This window comes from Hibiscus syriacus, unplaced genomic scaffold (genome assembly GCF_006381635.1).
Source record: "Hibiscus syriacus cultivar Baekdansim isolate YM2019G1 unplaced genomic scaffold, ASM638163v2 tig00110299_pilon, whole genome shotgun sequence".
In the NCBI taxonomy this organism is placed as follows: Eukaryota; Viridiplantae; Streptophyta; class Magnoliopsida; order Malvales; family Malvaceae; genus Hibiscus; species Hibiscus syriacus.
The window spans coordinates 1,262,710-1,285,771 of NW_024062668.1; the positions used below are offsets into that span (position 1 = coordinate 1,262,710).

General features: G+C 32.3%; 2 protein-coding genes and 1 pseudogene across 2 annotated transcripts; 2 read left to right on the forward strand and 1 right to left on the reverse strand.

Moving 5' to 3' along the window:
• Positions 1-1,230: 1,230 nt before the first annotated feature.
• LOC120116533 lies at positions 1,231-22,735 on the forward strand (annotated as a pseudogene).
• LOC120116597 (E3 ubiquitin-protein ligase SIRP1-like) lies at positions 3,930-6,603 on the reverse strand. Its single transcript, XM_039137036.1, has 3 exons — positions 6,589-6,603; positions 5,359-5,506; positions 3,930-5,227 (listed from the first exon to the last, which is right to left on the reverse strand). The coding sequence occupies exons 1-3, from the start codon at positions 6,601-6,603 to the stop codon at positions 4,074-4,076; spliced, it is 1,317 nt and encodes a 438-aa protein (XP_038992967.1). The 3' UTR covers positions 3,930-4,073.
• LOC120116534 (RGS1-HXK1-interacting protein 1-like) lies at positions 8,284-11,377 on the forward strand. Its single transcript, XM_039137001.1, has 8 exons — positions 8,284-8,587; positions 8,706-8,772; positions 8,852-8,929; positions 9,958-9,998; positions 10,211-10,347; positions 10,431-10,495; positions 10,965-11,023; positions 11,104-11,377. The coding sequence occupies exons 1-8, from the start codon at positions 8,402-8,404 to the stop codon at positions 11,191-11,193; spliced, it is 723 nt and encodes a 240-aa protein (XP_038992932.1). The 5' UTR covers positions 8,284-8,401; the 3' UTR covers positions 11,194-11,377.
• Positions 22,736-23,062: the final 327 nt, after the last annotated feature.

Consider the following 23,062-nt stretch of genomic DNA (forward strand, 5'->3'; position numbering starts at 1 on the left):
TTTCTCCAAAAGGTGTTAGATCAAAAAATATAACCTGAACGATGCCTGACAGAAAAATATATAGCTGTAGCGTGATTTTTGGGGAAAATCGCCTCGTACAACACCTTAATCCGAGTTAAACCCAATCATATATTTGTTATTTTTGAAAGTGAAATGAGCATGAAGGATTTAATACGGCTGGGAAGAATTTTTATTTGTTTTCTTTATGCGCGGTTGTAAACAGTCTCAATAAAAATTTGGTAAAATCACGCGTTTAGTACCTAAATTTTTGACTTTTTTAAAATCACATCTAAAATTTGATTTTTGTTTCATTTTAGTAACTCATCGTTAAAAACTTTAGTTTTTATTTCATTTTAGTATACACGTTCAAAAATTAACGTTAAGTTTTAAAAAATTAAAAGTTTAGGTACTAAAATGGACCGAAATTGATAATTTTAGTACTAAACGCGTTAAGCTTTTAACATAGAGGTATTAAAATGAAATGGAAACTAAATGGTAGGTATGGTTTTGGGAAAAAAAAGAAAGTTTAGGTATTAAAATGGGTCAAAACTGAAAATTTAAGTACTAAATTTTTAGTTTATCCTAAAAAAATTTAAAATCAGTATTTTAATATATGTTTAACAATTTAATTTTTGATTAATCTGGGTAAATACAAGTCAATATATGTTTAAAGATAACTATTAACCTTCCAACATTGAACATTTACACATATGATATTTATGATGCCTGAATTCAATTCCTCAAAGAATAATATCATTTCTTTTATCATGAGGTAATTTGATTCATGCAATTATAGATTAATCTAATTAAATCGAATAAGATAATAATAATAATAATAATAATAATAATAATAATAATAATAATAAATTTCTTTATCATTAAGTATTTAACCTCATAATAAGAAAAAAGTTATAGTTTCAATTTATCCATAATTACCTCTTTACCATACATATATTTCATTATATTATTTTACAAATAAATAGATAAATCAAGTGGTCGTCATTTCGTGTATAAACTGAATTTCTGGAGAAAAGATCAAATTCATTTGATTTGTTCTACACATCTGCTATTAGTTATACACCTGGGGAAATGGGAGACGAGAACGGGGTCTGCTTGAGGTTTGATTTCCTCTTACAAATGCTTATTCTTTGCTTCAATATATAAATAATTCAATAAATACAAAGAAAAAGGAGAAGAAAAATGAATAATGGTGTAAGTACAGGAGCTGGAATGGAGAACAAGCCGAAGACGAAGATCGTGTGCACGCTGGGGCCTTCGTGCAGGTCCGTCCCGATGATCGAGAAACTTTTGAGAGCTGGGCTGAACGTCGCTCGTTTCAATTTCTCTCATGGATCTCACGCCTACCATCAAGAGACTCTTGATAATCTCAGGGCCGCCATGATCAGTACTGGTATCATCTGCGCCGTCATGCTCGATACCAAGGTGCTTACGTGCTTCCAATATCGTCTTTTCAATTCTTTTAGTTGCCTAATCTTTCTCTTTTTTCCTTTTCAACAATCAACGTTAATCAGATCTAAATCCTAGTGTTTTACCATTTCGTATTAATAATTTTGAACAATCACAACTTTTAAGAAATATGTTCCATCTTTAATCTTCCATCTCCTACATTTCAGATTACTAGAAAATAAAGTAAGGGGTAAACTACATCAAACACCATCAATTTTTAGGCATTGCATCGTTTATACCACTGAACTTTCAATTTTATCAATAATAGTACTAAACTTTGATTTTTGTTTTAATTATACCACTGAACCATTAAATTATTAACGACATGATTATGTGGCTGATGACTGCTGACATATGCACCTCACCAGAACAACTTTTGTTTTGATCTTAATGTTAATAAATTAATGACTTAGTGATATAATTGAAACGAAAATCAAAGTTTAGTCCTATAAAGTGTGATATAAATAATACAACGCCTAAAGTTTGATGGTATGTGGTGTAGTTTACCCTAAATTATACAAGTAGGGTATCGTGGTCAAATTTTAGTTTTGATCCTCTTACTAGATTTAAATTTAAAATTTATCGCTTTTATTATAACTTGGCATAATGTGATCATATACGTCTTTGATAATTGAGGTGGGGCAGACTTCAAACCTAGATAAGAGGGTATCAATACCATTTAACCACTGGGACATATACTTCTATAATGTTATAATACCATTAGTTGATTCAAACAGTGAATTATATTAATTATTCCTATTGAAATATTAATATGGATATCTTATTATAAACACTTTAACTCATCATATTAACATAGGAGTTTTTAATATACATCTAAAATAAGTCGTATGTTATATAGTACTTCTTAAGTCGTATGTTATATAGTACTTGCTTTGATGCTAGTTACGTACACTGGTATAAAGTTGAGTTGATCAAACCCAAATGTTTTTTCATACGTGAAAATTGAACCCAGGGTCCTGAGATTCGAACAGGTTTTCTCAAGGACGGTAAAGTTCAGCTGAAGCAGGGTGAAGAAATCACCATCACCACTGACTATGAAATCAAAGGTGATGCGAAACTGATAAGCATGAGTTACAAAAAAGTTGGCCCATGACGTGAAACCCGGGATGGTCATACTGTGTTCCGACGGGACAATCTCGTTCGCGGTCTTGTCTTGTGACACGGACAAGGGTTTGGTCCACTGTCGATGCGAAAACTCCGCTGTCCTCGGCGAGAGGAAGAATGTTAATCTCCCGGGGGTCATTGTTGATCTCCCGACCTTGACGGAGAAAGACAAGGAAGATATCATGGGATGGGGAGTTCCCAACAAAATCGATATGATTGCTCTCTCTCGTTCGTTCGAAAAGGCTCGGATTTGATCGAGGTTCGGAAGCTGCTCGGAGATCATGCTAAGAACATTCTCCTCATGTCCAAGGTATGCATGTATGTCTCAAGAAGTGTTCATGTATGATGTGATGTGTAGTTGGTTATATTGTTTTCCCTGGAAATTTTATGTGGTAGGTTGAAAATCAAGAAGGGGTGGCGAATTTTGATGACATCATTACACATTCGGATGCGTTTATGGTGGCACGAGGTGATCTTGGAATGGAGATTCCAATTGAAAAGATATTTCTAGCACAAAAGGTGATGGTTTACAAGTGCAACATCCAAGGCAAACCCGTTGTGACCGCGACGCAGATGTTGGAGTCCATGATAAAGTCTCCCCGGCCGACCAGAGCCGAAGCCACCGACGTTGCCAATGCGGTTCTCGATGGAACGGACTGCGTGATGTTAAGCGGCGAAACTGCTGCCGGAGCTTACCCGGAACTTGCGGTCCGGACGATGGCTAAAATATGCATAGAAGCTGAAAGCACGATCGATTATGAAGACGTGTTCAAAAGGATCTTGAAACACTCGCCGGTGCCGATGAGTCCCCTAGAGAGCTTGGCTGCCACAGCTGTTAAAACAGCGAATTCAGCAAGTGCAGCCCTTATATTGGTGTTAACAAGGGGAGGAAGTACCGCGAAGCTGGTGGCTAAGTACAGGCCGGGGAAGCCGATTTTATCGGTGGTAGTCCCGGAGGTAAAGACGGACTCTTTCGACTGGTCGTGCAGCGATGAAATGGCCGTCAGGCACAGTTTGGTATTCCGTGGTTTGATCCCGGTGTTATACGCTGGATCCGCAAGAGCATCCCATGAAGAGACAACAGAGGAAGCTTTGGGGTTTGCTATAAAGCATGCAAAGTCACTGGGACTCTGCCAGCAAGGGGATTCTGTTGTTGCTCTGCATCGGATTGAAACTGCGTCTGTAATCAAAATTTTGACTGCGAACTGAATATTTTTGTTATTTTCATAATGATGCTCATGTCTGATTAAATTTTGTCCATATAACCGAATGTTATTTAATTTGTCCAATTGGAACATACACCAAATTACATAAATCAACAAATGAATGGACATTACATATTATCAGGATGCAGGAAAATTGACAACAAAAGCACAAATTCTTCCGAGGTTTCTCAAATTCAATCCAAAACAACTATCTACGTGATAGGCAAGGCAGGATCTTCAGGAACTGGAGGAAGCTATGCTAATACAACCGAGTCATTAACGGCCGTGGGATTGAGACCCCGACGAGAACAAACCATTGAACGGCCATGGCATTGTGAACCTTCTTCCATTCTCGCTTCTCCCGTCGCTTTCACTCCCTTCACCGATACCGTCAACATTGTTTCCGTTTTCTGTTTGGTTGGTATTAGTATTAGCCCTCGGCCTCTCCTGATCGAGTTTCGATTCATCAGCAGGCATTTGATACCTACAGACCGGGCAAGAACTATGAAGCTCCAACCATGGCAATATACACTGGCTGTGAAACTTGTGTTTACATGGCATTTCTTTTGCTTCCATACCAGCCTCGAGATCATCCAAGCACACGGAGCATTGCAACGTCTCCTCAACTTTCATGGTGGGCAAGGCTTCGATCGCCTCTTTCTGTGCCGGCGGAGTGCCATATCTGCTTGAGTCGTTTTCCGCCAAATGCTGCAACAATAAGTCCAGACCAGGACTCATGAAATAATCGCCTAGAGACCTTGTATGGCTCGAGTTCGAGTTTAGACCACTCTGATTGGAATCATAAGAACCTTGGACGACGATAGTCTGATTGAAAGGATTGATCAAGATCACTCGCTCCCGTTCCCTCTCTCGATCCCTGATCGCACCCGAATCCGCCCGATCGTTATCGTAATTTTCCGCTTCGGATGCAATCCCATCTCTGATGCCTTGAAGCAACTGCAAAATAGTTGCGGAACTCCTCCTCCTCCTCCTGACGATCGATTCAAGTTCACGATTCAAATCATTATTTCCCTCGTTCCGAGCTTCACCGTTACCATTACCATTACCATTACCATTACCATTACCATTACCATTACCATTACCATTACCATTACCATTACCGTCTTCTTCGATGTCGATAGGACCGAATCTTCGACGACGGCGGGGATTGCTCATCATACCTAACAAGATAGGCGCCCACAAGGAGAGTGCTCGGTCGGATCCCACGACGGAATCCATGTCTACACCACCGTCCCTAGCACCGCCACTCATTTGTTCGATAAACCCGCCTTGACAAAACGGGCAATGAATCTCAATTTCCATAACGGGAGTCACCACTTGAGAGCATTGGTAACACCAGTAATTTTCCGCCATAGCTTCCTCCTTCCTCAATCGAATTTCTTCTTCTTCTTCCTGTTCCTTTAAGGATTCTGTCATAAGCAAACATCACCAATACAATTAAATTCTTGTTCTAAATCCTTTCAAAATAGAAATCAATGATTCAAAACAAGACAGATTAAAGAACACGAAATTAAACCACAAATCCCAGATTTTCTTTTACCTCCTACCGTCTTGTTTTCTTCTTGATTGTTGGTGGCAGTGAGATTGAACAAGACAGAAACAAAAAGATGGGAAGAAGAATAACTTTGGGTTGAATTTTTGATTGAAGAGGAGAAAGAAATGGCTGAAACGTTACTTTTTTCTTCTTCCTCGTTATAGGACAATCAAACTCCATTATTAGCTAACCTAACTGGATTAGATTTGGATTGGATAATTTTATCAAGGGTCAATTTAAGTCTAGGAATATTTAGATTTGTTTTTAATTGGGGTTTGACTTTGAGAATTAGTTTACTAAATTTAGATTAACTTTATTTGATGCCTCTCTAATCTCTATCTTTGTAGGTGAGAGTTGAAAACAAATCAAATTTCATAGTATATGATTTTTTTAAGGCAAACTATATAAATGATCACATCAAGATTCTTTCTCCACTAATGAGACACATTGAACATGAAAATTAAAGTATCTTTATGTTTGTACATAAATCAACCATATGTAAGGAATAATAAATGATGAAGAAAAAAAAAAGACTTGATATAAAAATATGTATCTGAATTATATCTTAAATTAATTTTTAGTACCTAAAGATTTTTTTTAATTAAAATCAGGTGACTAAAGAATTTAATCTCTATCTTTGTTGGTAAGAGTTAAAAACAAATCAGATTCCATTGTTTATGAAATCTTAAAGGGTAAATTATATAAATGGCCATTGATATTTAAATAACTTTTTTACTAATATTTCAAACGTAATGATTAATCATTAATGTTATCGATTTATGAAAAATCAATCACTTATTATTAATAATTGTTATACGTAATAAAAAACTAATATGACACATCAAATATAAAAATATTAAAAAATGTATTTCTTTTGTATATAAATCAACATACGTAAGGAATAATAGATGAAGAAGGCAAAATAAAAAAAGTAAAAAAAAACCACATGCAAGGAATAATTGATGAAGATGAAAGAAAAATAAAAAAATAAAAAAATATCAGAGATTTTTGTATTTTTAAAAAAAATTAATGCAATATTCATTTTATTTTTTAATGCAACTCTTAAGCTCATAAAATAAATATAATATGACACTTTAACTAATATTTTTCGTCGTTTGATTGTTACGATACTGACATGATAATTCATAATATTGACGTGACGGTCTAAGATATTAACGTGACAATTCATCTACAATGTTTGGATTATCAATTTAGTCTTTTTTTCATGTTATTCACCACGTTATTAACCATTGTGGACTATCAAATCAACACCGTGATTGTCAAATCAATACCGTAACAGTCAACGACGAAAAATATCAATCAAAAAATCACATTAAATTTATTTTTGTGAATTGAAGGACCACGTTAAAAAAATAAATAATAAGATTACTCCTATTATTTTTTTACGTACAGGGGCGTCTTATACCTTTTTGCTAATAAAAAAAATAATAAGATTACTCCTATTATTTTTTTACGTACAGGGGCGTCTTATACCTTTTTGCTAATAAAAAAGGAAAACTGAGTTAAACAATCGTTAAAATGATTGTTTCGCCTGACTAAACAATATCATATTAACTAATTTAACATACGATTTAACATTTCATTTCCCAAATAATACCTACTAATGTTGAGTGATTAATTTGTTATATACTGATAATATTAATGATTAAATTATTTTTTTTAAAATAGGCTTAAGTATAAAAAAATGTTTAAATTATATTATTTTTCACGAATAGATGCTTAAACTATTTTTTAACTCATCTAGGTTTTTAAAGTTATAATCATTATCACTTTAGATGTTTGACGTTACAAACATTATTATTTTAGATATATTGTTTTTAAAGACCGTTAAAAAAATCCTTTAAGTGACATCTGTCACAATAGTAAAATATTAAAATTTTTATTTTTAAAATAACAATATTATTAAAAAAAAACTTCTCTTTGCATGAACCAACTTATCTTGGTGGTTAAAGAAATCGTTGTTGTTCTTAGAGGTCATGAGTTTGAACACCAACGACTACAGTAGAGTGATTGAGCGTTCGTTGTCAAATGATTGAGAATATATTTAAAACAAATACTACTTATAATCACCTTAGCTTAATAATAAAAAAACATTCCTGTGTCCCCTTTCCCTTTCTCTCCCCCTTTCCCCTTCTCTCCCCCTTTCCCCTTTCACTCCCCTGCTCGGTTGCACCTCTCCCCCTTCCCCTTCCTGCTTCCATAGCCAAAGACCGATTAAACGACCAATCAAATGGTCGGCTATCACAGCCGATTATCATGACCAAATTTAAGGAATTGAATAATTGAGATTTGAGAATTTTAGGTTTTGAGACGATATTAAGAGTTGTAACGGGTTAATGGGTAGTCGGTGACGTATTGGTGGTGCACCACCGGCGAATGGGTGGCGAGAGATGACCGGTGGTTGGAGTAATTTTAAAATTATTAGATTATAACATATGTCACTTAATGAAATTTTTTAACAGCCGTTAACATCGAGACACCTATAGTAATAACGTTTGTAACGTGAGACACCTAAAATAATAATATTTATAACTTTAGACACTTAGATGAGTTAAAAATAATTTATTCACCTATTTTAAAACATTATAATTTAGGTATTTATTTTATACTCAAGCCTTTAAAATATTAGTATAAAAGTAAACTTATTAAAATATATTGACAATTTATGTAGTTTACCCAAATACATATAATATAAGCAATTAAGCATAATAAAAACACTTTAGTTGATCCTTATTCTCATATATAATAAGATAAAAAAAGATAAGATAATAGACTGTCCCAACATTAAATTGAGAACAACTTTTATAATTTAACTCCAAATTATAAAATGCGAACTCGAAACCGTTATTTATATAGCAAGTATAATTGTCATTTGAGAATAAATTTTCTCAAGAAACAGGTAAATAAGCAACGAGGCATAGTTTAGGGGGAAAAAGAAGGGTCAAGCGCAAACAAAGAAAGGAAAAATAGAAGGGAGAGATCGGAATCGGATCGGAGTTAGGATTTGTTTGTGACATCGGAAAGAGAAATGAGAGGAGAAGAAGGTGCCGCCAAGGCGGCGGCTGCTGCTGCTGCTGCCAGTAATGATTCTGCAACAAAACCATGGGTTGAGGAATTGCAGGCAATCGGAAGCCTTAAAGATTCCAAAGACTCAGCCATTCGCTCTGCTCGTTCCCTTCTCCATAACTCTTCTAACCATATACGCTCTTTCCAGGTTTCTTATTTATTTCTTATTATATAACCGTTATAACACTGTTATTGATTTAATTCCGTATCATGTAGTTATTTAGGAATAATTTAAACAAATGATTATGAATTTTTGGGTTTTACAGGATTTTCTACCGCTGGCATCTTCCCAGTATAAGTCCTATGAAGATGCTTTTTTCAACAAACTTAAAGGTTTATTTTTTATTTGATTAATTTTTGGGTTTTAATAACTGGATAATTAGTAACTTTTTTTCTCAATTACAAAAAAAAGAGGGGGTGATGAGTGCAAAGGAACACCCAGGTGCAGCCGTTGGGATTACTATTACTGCTGCTCTCTTTCTCATGCCAGGTTTGTTTTTTTCCCGATTATCATTTCCTATTCTACAGTTTCATGTAACTAGTGCGCTAGATAAGACGAAACAGATAGTGAGTTTCTCGAAATCGACTTGGTCAAAGCTCGATCAATATTTGACTCGAAAGAATTTGACTCGAGTTCTTAACAAGCCGAAATGAGCTATTTGATATTCGACTCGAAAAAGTCTAGAGCAACTTGAAAATATAATATATTAAGATTTTATTATTTTAACAAATAAATTATTAATAATATTAATATTTGTGTGTTGATTTTTTTAAATACAATATAAGATTTTTATGTATTTAAGGTTGATGTTTGAGTTTGAGACTTAAATCGAATTAAATTTAAGATATTTTTTTGTCATTTCGAGCTTCTACGATCTTCAATTCATGATTTCGAGCTCAACAGTACTCGAGCTTAACTCAGCTCGTTTACACCCCTGCATGTAACACTTGAATCTTATCTCACCTGTAAACCAATGAAGAAAGCAGTATTTGCAGCAATTTCTTTTTGTTATAATCAATTGATGAAAATGGGATTGTGATTCTAATATTTAAAGATGTAAGAAGTGCAATTTGGAAGTGCAATACGATGTTTTTTCTGGGGGCATTGAAGGGGGTTGATGATGTCATTGGCGTTGTTTATGTTGTTGTTAGTAAATCTGCATTTGACATGCATTTAGTGCCTTATAAATCAGAGACTTAAAACCAAATTTTCCCTGCAAACTGGCAATAATTAACTAGAAGTTGTAGTCGTTATAGTTTATTTACCCAAAAGATTTAATATTTTCATAACCTGTGATGATATTGTACCCCTTGGATTACGAGGGTAGGTTTCATTGATTTTCTCCGAATTACATCCTCCTTCCGGCATCCGTTTCACCTTCTTTAGATCTCATGTTCAAGTTACGAAAGGAAAATATTTAATGTTTTTTTATCCTTTCATTTGACTTCTGTGCCCAACTTTCTGTTTACTCTGGCTTTTAAATTTAATACAAACTGATGCCAGACTATTTATTGCAGGGCCAAGAAGGCTTCTATTTCGTAAATTTCAAAGTGAAGAGGTAGCTATCCTGTTAATATGGTAGAAGTTTCCTTTACTTGGTGGAACTATAAGTATAATGTTTGCTTGCACTATATCTGCTGCTTGACCTGCCATTTTGAATTCTTTCCTAAGCCAAAGCAAAAACCTCAGGATCTAGATGTTATGCGTATCAACTTAAGGTTCGATTCTAAGCTCCCGTATGCGTTGCCTTTCGGCTAAACTTTCGTGCAGGCAAAATTTCTTAGGGCTGAGAAGAATGTAAAAGAGTTAAATGTATCTGTTGATTTGACGAAAAAGGAGAGCACTAAGCTGCTTGAAAGGGCAGCTCTTGCAGAGAAGGATATGAAGCGTGGCCATAAGGAGCTCTTGTATGTAGTATGATTTTCTTTAATGTTACGGTTCTAAATTATCACTATTTTTCATGTTTAACTATTCCATGTTGTATGCGTAGGAATGCTGGAGGTCAAATTCACCGTCTTGCCAAATCAGTTTACAAGGTTGAGGCAGAAGCCGCAGGTATGATCAAAGCTCACCTTTTCATTATATGTGTGTGCGCGTATATATATATATATATATTGTTATCCTTTGATAAACAGTTGTTGCCATGTTGGGCCTTTGGGAAGCCTTGACTGACTTTGACTTCTCATATCTATAGTTTGTCATTATTTACGTTTGATGAAACTGGTGCTTTCAAATATCTTGTTTCCCCCTGTAATCTCCTTTAGACTATATCGTTCGGTAAGCCTACAGTAGCACTTAGATTGGCCTTGTGGTCAAGCAGGCTGCTTGAACTTGGCATCAATGTCAAGATGAGATTGGTATCGACATCACGATACACCTTGCAATTCCAATTGTCATCCTTATCCACACGTTTTTATAGCTCTAATAAGGGTTGAAGAACGGGAACTGGTAGATCCTACGGATTGTTTTTAAATATTACGGGGTGATATTTGTATCTTTACAGTTTCTTTAACGTTCTTTATAGATTTGAAGGATAGACTGCGAGAAATCCCTGGCAGGGACGCGTTGAGACTACGAGCAGAGGCAAGCCGTGCATTTTGTTTATCTTCTTTGCAGTTTAGAAACTCATCCTTGATGTCGTTAACGATAAACTTTATTGTTAGGTTGCTTCGATAGTATCGATTTTGAGGCAGCAGAGGGTTTCACTTGACAAAAGGGTGAGGAAGATATCTGAATTGGGGATACCTGTCTGATATAATTGGTGTTTTGGAAGGATCTTTGAACTGATGATGCCCGCCTTTTCTGGATCCCATGTTTGAAGTACATATTTTGAATTATGTTATACAGTTATTTCCCCCACTTCATTTTTGCTATGTATGATTGATTCTGGTATCAAAGAATGATAAATATTTTATAATAATGATTATTATTTTATTCCTTTTGATTTTGGCATCATTGAATTCCCCAGGATTTTGTATACTGTTTCTTTCATTCTTTCCTTATCCTAAAGAAATAAAATAAAATTAGATTATTATAAATTTTAAATACTATTAAATTTTATCACATTCATAATGCATGTGAAATAAAACAATTTATATAAAAATATAGTTATAATATTTTAAATAAGTGGTCATATATTCCCCCCCCCCCCCAAAAAAGGGTGTTCAATAAAAATCTTTATCTATAATCAAAGTACACGGAAGAGAAAAAAAGTGCACCAAAAATTTATTATAGTAAATTATATCATTCCTCGTTGAAGTTTATTTTCTTCTATTTGATTCATTATACATTCAATTTTTTAATTAATTTATTTGAATTTTGAAATTACTCATGTTTTGGTTACTATAAAAGTTTTACTATTATTTTGATAAGATGTGATATTTTTATTATTAAAATATAAAAATAATTTAAAATAAATAATAAAATAAAATTTTATTTCTTTATCATTGGCCACGATCGACCACTTTGGCCTTAGAAACCAATAGTCATTTGATCCCAAATTGTACCGAGATACCCGTTTTGACACGCTGAGTCTGAATCTAGTGATTGTTTCACTATAAAATATCAAAAAATCTAAGAATCTCTATTGAAACATTTTGATTTACTCACTTTAGGTCTCCTATTCATGGGCTTCAGAGCACATTCCAAAAAAATAAAGTTCGAATTCAGACTCAGGGGTCGAGGTGAAACAACTCATGAAATCTAGGACTGAACGACCACCATCTACGGCGGTCGATGGCAGTTGACGTTTTGATTTTCTTACTTTTGATTGGATTCAGAGCATGTTATGACAAAATGAAGGTCGAATTCAGACGCAGTTGGTCGATATGAAGCGATCGATAAAATCTGAGACCGAACAATCACCATCTATGACCATCAACGACGGCGTCCAATGCAAGTGAATAATGGACACCTTTTATTTTTATTTTATATTTTAAATTATTTTTATATTAAATAATAATAAAAAATATCACACCATATAGAAATAATAATAAAATAATTTAGAATGATCAAAACCGGAGTAGGCAAATTAAAAATTTAAAAATACAATTAGTGGAATAGAAAAGAGAATAAAGTTTAAGAATAACTTAGTTTACCCATTTTGTTAATAGTAGAAATACCATTTTGATTTACAGAATGTAAGATTACATTTGTGAATAATATTACTATGGAAATATTATATTACCTTGTTTGGTTTGTTTAGCAGGAATGTAAAATTACAGTGTTTGGTTGAAGGAACATAAGATTACTTGAATGAATATTTTACCAAATTATCCTTGTGATATATGTTTTTAAAAAAAGAGTTAAACTTTAATATTAAATTGTAAATATTTGAATGAAAATTGATAGAAATACTTTAATCTTTATACTATCTAACTTTTGAGAAAAAATACATCTAATATATAATTAGTATATTAAATTTATATTTTTAAATAATTTTTATAAGCATCATATTTATTTATATAAAACACAATATAACATGAAAAAAATAATATTACGATCTTGAGTGGACAATGATATTATTTTCAATGTATAAGATCTAATTTTTAAGAACTTGAAGTTAGATATTATTTTAAATTATATTTTTATAATCATATTATTTTTCACCTCATAAAATTATAAATAATTAATATATTGATTATTAAAAATATAAAATAAATTTTAAATACTCAAATTTATTATTATTTTACTAAATTAAACTCTTTGTATATTATTATATTTATAATTTTAATTAAAGTAAAAAAAAAGAATTGAAAAGGATCATTATAAAAAGAATTCATTAGTCTAAGGGTATTCTTATCCAAAGTGGTGGGAATTGTCTGATACCTAAAAATTTGGATGTAAAGACATTCTCACCATTTTAACAAAAAAATGCTACTATTGGGGGAAAATTATTCTGTGAACCAAACGTGAGAATGTAATTCTGGAAAAAAATTATTCCTCCTGGTAATGTTTGTTTTACGAACCAAACGCCTACTAAGGGTATGTTTGATAAGGGAAAAAGAAGTTTCAATGATTTGTTTTTCGATTTTAAGGTGTTTGATAAAATATATCCAATCAACGTATTTAGTTTTCCATGTCAAAATTTTGCCTTTAATATTCTCGGTAAAATGTTTTAGTATAATACCCCAAATTTTAGCTAGTGACTAAAATATAAGTTTTGAAAGTTTGGTGGCTAAAGTATAAACTTATAAGAGTTTAGGGACTAAAAATATACTTTTGAAAAGCTATATATTTTAGCACGTAAATGAAAAGTTTGATTTAAAACAAGAATTTTTATGGAAATCAGATTTTTCGATACGAGATTTGTGTTAAAAGCTATAAAGCGATAAAGTTCGGTAATAAAATCAAAGCAAGCTATATTATATTGCATATAATGTGGATATGGTTAGAGTTTTTGCCTTGAGGTAAAAAGGGCAAGAGTCAAATTTGCAGATTGTTAAGAGAATCACGAGAAAGATTTTTGCACCCTTTGTTTGAACATGAAAAGATCCATAATCAGATCGAACCGAAAATTTAAGAAAATTTGAAGGATGTTAAAAAATGGTTGGAAATATTATTCCAATATTTTAGATCAGAGAAATTTAACTCAGATGAGTGTAATTTTTCAGATTTGTTGGAATAGTGGAATATTTTATGATTAAAATGCAATTTTCAAAAATTGCATGACCGAAGTGAAAAGTCAAAGATAAGTTTATTTATCTTTGACCAAGGAATATTTTAATGGATAATAAGAAAATGATATTTGGTAATTATCAAGGTTCATTAACGATAAAAATTGAATTTCTTAGGAATTGAATTTTAAATTCAATTTAATTAATTTAGTGCCAAGTGTATTAATTATTAAATACTAGACTAATCAAGATAATCAACTTATTTTCAGCTATTTTATTTCATTTGGCCGAAACCACTGGCTCACCAAGGTAAGAATTTTATTTTGATTTTTGAATTCATACACTTGATTTTTGGATTAAGCTATTAGATAGAGAATTAACCTACATGAAATTCTCTATCATTTGGTACCAATATTTCATAGTGAGGATGATTATGTGTTGAGATTGAAAGTTACGGTTTATATAGGGTTTATGGATTTTGAAGAATTGATGAAGGATTTTTATAGTTTTGATGTTAGTGATTAATCCTAAAGCATGTATGATGATTAAAATCATGTGTAAAAGCCTTATGTTATGCTTGACCAAATTAGGCTTTATGGAGTTTTGAATGGATTTTGATTTAATTTGATGTTAGGATGATTGGAAATGCATGAATTTAATGTTAGGAGGTTGAATTCATGCTTGAAATTGAATGAAAATCAAGCCCTAATTCACTTAGGGTATTCGACCATTAGGGAAATTTAGGGAAAAATGTTGAAATAATTCCTATGGTCTAGTATTGATATTAGAAGTGTTTCATATGATTTGGAGACCAATTTGGAAGCTTGAAAAAGAAAAAGGGTTAATAAACAAGTTTTGAAAATTGTGGAACATTATTGCAAGAATGAGATATTTGAAAGGTTCAATGCTGATTTTTAATATTTGAAATGCTGGAAATTTAAGTTAGAAAGTTGATTGGAACCAAATTGCAAGTTTGGTAAAGTTTAAGGGTAGAATTCGAAAGATCTCAATATTATAGGAACTTGATTTCAATTTTATTAAATGTGAATGTATCATTTGGGTAAAATATTATAATACTGGAAATTTTATGGACATGCTGGCTTTTAAGTTCATCTATTGAGTTGGGATCAAATGTTAAGTTTATAAAGATGGATGGTCGAATTCAAAAAGTATAAGATAGTTTAGGACGAAATTACTAGTTTTTGAATGTTAAAGTATTTGTTTAAGAATTTTTATAAGGTGCTGGAAATTTTATAAATTAAAGTGCAATGATCTAAATGGTGAGGGATTATTATGAATTTAATGGAAAAATTAAGGTGAATTCTAGAAAGAATTCATAATTAGTGGCTTGATTTTGTATTTGAAAAAAGTTGAAGGGTTGATAATAGAAATAAAAACTTATGGAATTTAAGGAAATATTTTTAAGAAGTTTGAAATTACGATGAAAGTACGATTTAGTTTTATAATGATTTAAGCATCAATTTTATTTCTATCTAATTTTATAATTACGCTTAGATTATGTTAGTTTGATACTAACATGTAGTATGGACATTCTATGTTATTGTATGACATCTTCATATCACGGTAAAACTAGTGATTCGAATAGCTCGAAAGGGAAGGAAAAAGTTTCAGATCGAGAAGGTTATCGTGGAGAAGGTTCGATAGCAAGACAAAGGTGAGTGCATTTAATTTGTATTTATGTTATAGAACAAACATTGGCTTGAAATAAGCCAATTTTGGAATTACTACGATAAAAGGTGATTTCCATGCTATATGAATTGTGATTCTAGCCTATATGTTCATTTATTAAGCTTATAGAATTAGGGAAAAGAATTAAGGATGCAAATTAAGGAAAATTGTCTAGAAATTAATGATTCAAATAGTTAGTTTAGAAATTAACCATAAATTATATAGAAATGATTAGAGGATGAATTTTATACCTTAGATTTGTATATCAGTATAGTTTTGTCTATAATAAATGTCTACTGATTTCGAGGTATATACAAAAAGATATGAATTTGTAATCGAGAATAGGTCAGAAAACATGACAGCAAATTCTGCTCAAAACAACTTCTGTTAGCCAAATTTGAAAATTCGTTATAAATTGTACAAGTTGAAATAGAAGAAGTTATTTATATGGTTAGATTCATATTTGAGTCTAGTTTTCATTGATATTAACATAATACTTTTTAAGTATGTATATTAATAAAAAATAATATTTCTTTGAAGATAGTGCAAACTGCGAGAGCATGAAATTTTGATAAAATTGGATAGTTGAAACATTTGAGAACAAATGATTAATTCTAAAGCTTAGTGAGACTTATATTTTTATTTATTAATCAAGTGTGAAAGTGAATGCAATTTACTTATTTAGCTATTTTGATTGAGGACGAATTGTGATAAGTCAACCTCGCATTACATAAAGTATGTTTTCTATCTTAAGCATGGATTATTATTTTCATGATGTTTATAAATGTCTTATGAATGTTTAGGGTACGAATTACCCAAATTATGATTTTTATGAGAATGATTGGAAAATGATTATGATTTGAAATATTGATTATGAAACGAACAATATATAATCTAAAAGCACATTTGTTGAAAACATTTTGAAGTTTCAATATAACAAATTAAGTATAAATGAATTTTAAGATTTTACAATTTTTTTCAAAGTATATTCGATTCAATTATTCGAATATCAAAATATTTCTCCAAGTTTTTCAAAGATCAATCTCAATCCTTACTAAAGTGTAAAATTGTTCTTTAAACTTAAAATATTTTTGAAACAATTTTTACAAAGTATTTCGAACCAAAATCGAGCCAAAAATCAATTTTATGAAGGGATGTACCGATGCACTCATTTGATGCATCGATGCACACCCATTTCGAATGCATTTTGTGTACCGATGAACAAGTAATGCATCGATGCACTCTTGAATATTTTGAAACATCGAATGTATTTTGTGTACCAATGCACATGCCATGCATCGATGCGCATGCCATGCATCGATGCGCATGCCATGCATCGATGCGCATGCCATGCATCGATGCAATCCTGGCTTGTTTGAAACATCGAATGTAATTAGTGTACCGATGCACTCCTAGTGTACCAATGCACTAAGTCTTATAACAGTCGAAATATTTGAATTTTACACATAGTGTACCGATGCACGTTGGCTATGCATCAATGCACCATACACTCCCAACTGTTTTATTAATTGTTTTCACACAATAACGACTCTATTGACTCCACTAATGATCTCCAACGTTCAGAAGTGATCCAAGGAGTATCTAAACAAGCTTAGGAGCCATTGATCAACAATAATTAAGAAGAGAAGCTAGAGAATCAAAGAGAAAGCATCAAACCTCAAGTTTGAGCATTTCAAGGCTATTTTTCATTCAATATTCATTTTGCTTTCAATAACATTTATTGTGCTATATTGTATTCATTTTTGAGTGTTCCTTCTTTGTTCTAGAATTGTGCAAACATCTTACCTTGTGAGGTTTTTCTGTAAGTTTGCAAATTTGTGTATTTCTCTTTGGGAGAAAGTGTTCTAAAGAATTTGGGGTATAATTCATGAGGGAGTTGTAAGGTTACTCTTTGTCCTCAAAAGAAAGAACAAATTAGTGAATTTATTGGAAAATCCTTAGTGTGGATAGCTAAGGTAGTAGACGTAGACTTTGGTTGAGAAAGTCGAACTACTCTAAATCGCTGTGCAATATTTTTCAATTTTCTGCAAAAGCTTCCACCAAAATTTTTATTGCCAATTCATCCCCCTCTTGGCTGATTCGTCGATTGATTGACTCAACAATTGGTATCAGAGCCTCACTTATTTTAAGGTTTAATCGCCTCTTGAGTCGATTAGGGAAGAGTTATATCGATATTCAAGTCATCAATGGCCTCCACTTCAAACTCCGACTTCGGTCTTGATTCTATGCCCGTCAACAAGCCTCCTTTCTTCAATGGAGCTAATTATGCTTATTGGAAGAATATAATGAGGTACTTTATTCAAGCAAGTGACATGGGAGCATAGAATATCATAGAAGACGGATACTTCATTCCTTCCACTCATTCAAGATTGTGGAGTGAAGTAGAGACAAGAATGTTCCAGCTCAACTTAAAGGCTATCCATATTTTTTGTGTGCTCTTGGACCGGATGAATACGGAAGAGTCTCATATTGTACAACCGCCAAGGAGATATGAGATAAACTTCAAGTCACTCATGAAGGCACATATGAGGTAAAAGAATCTAAAATTAGTCTTCTAACTCATAGCTATGAAAATTTTAGGATGAAACCATATAAAGATATCAAAGCTATGACAGATAGATTTTCCACGATTGTCAATGGTCTCAAATCATATGGAGAGATCATTCCAAACGAAAAGATTATAAGGAAGTTAGTTTACTCTCTTCCAAAATCTTGGCAATCAAAGAAGACGACAATCATCAAGGCTAAAAACTTAAAGACTTTAACTCTCGAAGAGTTAATTGGGTCTCTCCTCACTCATGAAATGATGCTTCAAGATGAGGTAGACCTCGAGAAGATTGACGAGACAAAGAAGGAGAAGGAGAAAAAGAAGAACGTGAGAGTTGCTCTCAAATCCACAAGAGATGAGAGTGATTCGGATGAAGATGACGATGATGAGGAAATGATATTATTTTCCAAATGGTTCAGAAAATTAATGAGGCCCAACCGAGGAAGAAAATTCAAACGAAATAAAGGCTTCAAAAATGAACCGAAGGAGAAAGACCCTATTATTTGCTATGAGTGCAAAAAATCGTGTCATGTCAAATACGATTGCCCGCAATTGAAGAAAAAGGGTCAATCTAAGAAGAAGCACAAGGATCATGTGGCTACATGGAGCGATAAAGAGGAACAAGAAGTAGAAAACTTGTGCTTAATGGCCATCGGGGAAAATTCTTAGGTAACCTCTAACTCGTTTGATTCAGATGATTTATCTTATGATGAGTTATTAAAGGATTATAATGGGTTGGCTTCAGATTATAAGACTTTATTTTCAAAATATAAAAATGATATTTCAAAATTGAAAAATGAAAATAGTCTTATGACCAAAACCAACAATGATCTTGAAAGTAAGATTAAAGAATTGCAAATCAAAATTAAAGATTTTGAAAAGAAAAATAATGATTTGCATAACTTACTTTCAAAAGTTCATGGCAATCATCAAAAGAAAATTGATGATCTTAAAGCTTCTTTTAATAAAGTTGAACCAAAACGTTTTGAAAATGGAGAAAGTTCAAAAATCAACTTTGTTAGAAAAAAATTTAAAAACTACAATCATAGAGGTCCCCGAAGAACCTCAAATGGAAAAATTATTAGAAGTATATGGGTTCTTAAAGAACTCATTACTACTAAAGATAAGGATATCCTACACAAATGGATACCCAAGAGGACTAGGATTTTGGAGACTAATGAATATGGACCCAAAAGAAATTGGGTACCAAAAATCAAACCCAAAAGAAATTGGGTACCAAAAATCAAATTTTAATATATGTTTGTAGGAAAAGGAGCATTGCTACAAGGCACAGAAAACAAATTCAAACTCATGGTACCTTGATAGTGGATGCTCAAGACACATGACCGGAGACAAAAGTCGGTTCATAGAGCTTAAAGACAAAAATGGAGGAGAAGTGACTTTTGGTGATAATTCAAAAAGCCACATTGAAGGTATAGGTACAATAAGAAATACCTCTTCTATACAAATAGAAAATGTTTTTTATGTTAATGGGTTAAATTATAATCTATTGAGTATTAGTCACTTTTGTGATAAAGGATACAATGTCTTATTTGAATCTAATGGTTATAAAGTAATCGACATTGTATCTAATCGGATTATGCTTTTTGGTTATAGAATAGGAAACATAGATATGGTGCATTTAGATACAATAAATATGACTAACTTGTGTCTAGTTGCTAAGGATGAGCATGATAGTTGGTTATGGCATAGGAGACTAGGACATACTAGCATTAGTGTTTTACAACGAGTAATTCAAGGAGATTTAGTAAAAGGGTTGCCAAAGCTAAAATTTGATAAAGATAAAATATGTGATGCATTTGCTAAAGGAAAACATCAAAGAGCTTCCTTTAAATCTATCAATGATGTATCAACTAGTAGAGTACTACTATTGATTCATATAAATATTTTTGGGCCAACTAGGACTACTAGCTTGGGTGGAAAACAATATGCTTTTGTCTTGGTAGATGACTATTCTAGACATACTTGGGTTCTATTCTTAAGTACTAAAGATGAAGCATTAGAAAAATTCATCATGTTTTCTAAAGTAATCCAAAACGAAAAAGGTTACTCCATAACTAGTGTTAGGAGTGATCATGGAACTGAATTTGAAAATATTGGATTTACTGAGTTTTGTAATTCAAATGGTATTAGCCATAATTTTTTAGCACCTAGAGCTCCTCAACAAAATGGAGTTGTTAAGAGGAAAAATCGAACTTTAGAAGAAATGGCTAGAACCATGCTTTGTGAAAACAATTTGCCAAAATATTTTTAGGCGGAAGCCACTAATACCGCTTGTTATGTTATTAATCGAGTAATGATTAGGCCTATTTTGAAGAAAACTCCATATGAACTTTTCAAAAATAAAAAGCCTGACATTAGCTATTTTCATCCTTTTGGATGTAAATGTTTTGTTTTAAATAATGGTAAAGAAAATCTTGGCAAATTTGATGCTAAAAGTGATGAAAGAATTTTTCTGGGTTATCCCTTAAATTCTAAATCTTACATGTATTTAATAAAATAACTTTAGTGGTAGAAGAGTCTATACATGGTGTCTTCGATGATAATTCCCTTTAGAGGAAAGATTCTTGTGTGAATGATGATATAGGTATTGTAAACACAAATGATGTTAGACATGACGTTGTAGAACCACATCAAAGGAAGAAATGAAAGATGAGGAAACTCATGATGTTCTTGAGAATCCAACCATTGAAGAAAGGGAAGTATCTTACCCAAGAGAATACAACTATGTCAAGGATAGTGAGATAATAGGTGATCCATCAAAAGGGGTAACAACTCAATCTTCTCTTAGAAATATATGCAATTATGTTGCATTTATCTCATGCATAGAGCCTCAAAATATTAAAGAAGTATTAAATGATGAACATTGGATTATGGCTATGCAAGAATAGTTAAATCAATTTGAGAGATGTAAGGTATGGACATTAGTTGAAAGGCATAGTAATAAATCTACTATAGCTACTAGATGTGTATTTAGGAATAAGCTTGATGAAAGTGGTAATATAGTGAGAAACAAGACTAGTCTTGTTGCTCAAGGCTATACTCAAGAAGAGGAAATAGACTATGATGAAACATACACTCCCGTAGCTAGGATGGAAACAATTAGAATGTTATTAGCATTTACATGTTTCAATGAATTTAAATTATATCAAATGGATGTTAAAAGTGCATTTTAAATGGTTTTATAAAAGAAGAAGTGTATGTGGAACAACCTCATGGTTTTGAAGATTCAAAATTTCCAGATCATGTTTTTAAATTGACAAAAGTGCTTTATGGTTTAAAGCAAGCTCCTAGAGCTTGGTATGAAAGATTGTCAAATTTTTTAATCGAAAAAGGTTTTTCAAAAGGGAAGGTTGACAATATATTGTTTTTAAATCATAAAGGTAAAGATTTATTAGTAGTACAAATTTATGTTGATGATATAATATTTGGCTCTACTAATGATGTTCTTTGCCAAGAATTTTCTAAGCTAATGCAGAGTGAATTCGAGATGAGCATGATGGGGGAGCTCTCATTTTTCTTGGGACTCCAAATCAAGCAAAGAAAATATGACATCTTCATCAATCAAGCTAAATACGTCAAGGATATGCTCAAGAAGTTTGGACTGGAAAATGAGAAACCTCATTCCACTCCAATGAGCTATTCTACAAAGCTTGACAAAGATGAATGAGGTAAATGAGCGGATGTTAAATTATATAGGTCAATGATTGACTCTTTGCTTTATCTAACCGCAAGTAGACCGGACATTATGTTTAGTCTTTGCTTATGTGCTAGATTTCAATCATGCCCTAAGGAATCACATTTACTAGATATTAAGAGAATCTTTAGATACCTTAAAGACACTCCTAATTTAGGACTTTGCTATCCTAGAGACTCTAGCTTTAGCTTGTATGCCTTCTCTGATGCGGATTATGGAGGATGCAAAATAGATAGGAAAATCACCTCCGTTACTTGCCAATTCCTAGGAAATATGCTGATTTCATGGTTTTCAAAGAAACAAAATTGTGTTGCATTATCTACCACTGAAGCGGAATACAGTTCAGTCGGTAGTTATTGTGCACAAGTTTTATGGATGAAACAACAACTTTTAGATTATGGAATTAAAGTTAGTATCATACCTATCAAGTGTGAGAATACTAGTGCTATTTGTCACACTAAAAATCCCATTCAACACTCTAGAACTAAGTACATTGAAATTAGACATCATTTCATTAGAGATCATGTCATTAAAGAAGATATAGTTCTAGAATATGTTGATACTTTGCATCAATTAACGAATATTTTTACAAAACTTTTAGATAAAGAAAGATTTTGGACACTTAGGAGAGAATTAGGTTTAACTAACCTATCTTCACTTAGTGTTTAAAATGATTTTAGCACTTTTAATTAGTTTTGGAAAATGCTTATAAAAATAATATTTTTGATTGCATTCTTTGCTATTATTTAGAGGGAGTTTATGATTCTTAGTGAAAATTAATTGTATGTTCAAATAATTTGATTTGATTAATTGAACATAGTTAATTTTCAATATATGAGTTGCCAATACCACTAGAGCTAATTAATTTAACATTTTGAATTATAAAAACGGATTTTTGACATTTTTGTGCATAATGCATCGATACACTAGAGTGTGTACCGATGCATCCCTTGAATGTGCATCGATACACCATGAAGGTGCACCAATTTATTCCTTGAATGTGCATCGATGCACTCTGCTGTGCATCAATA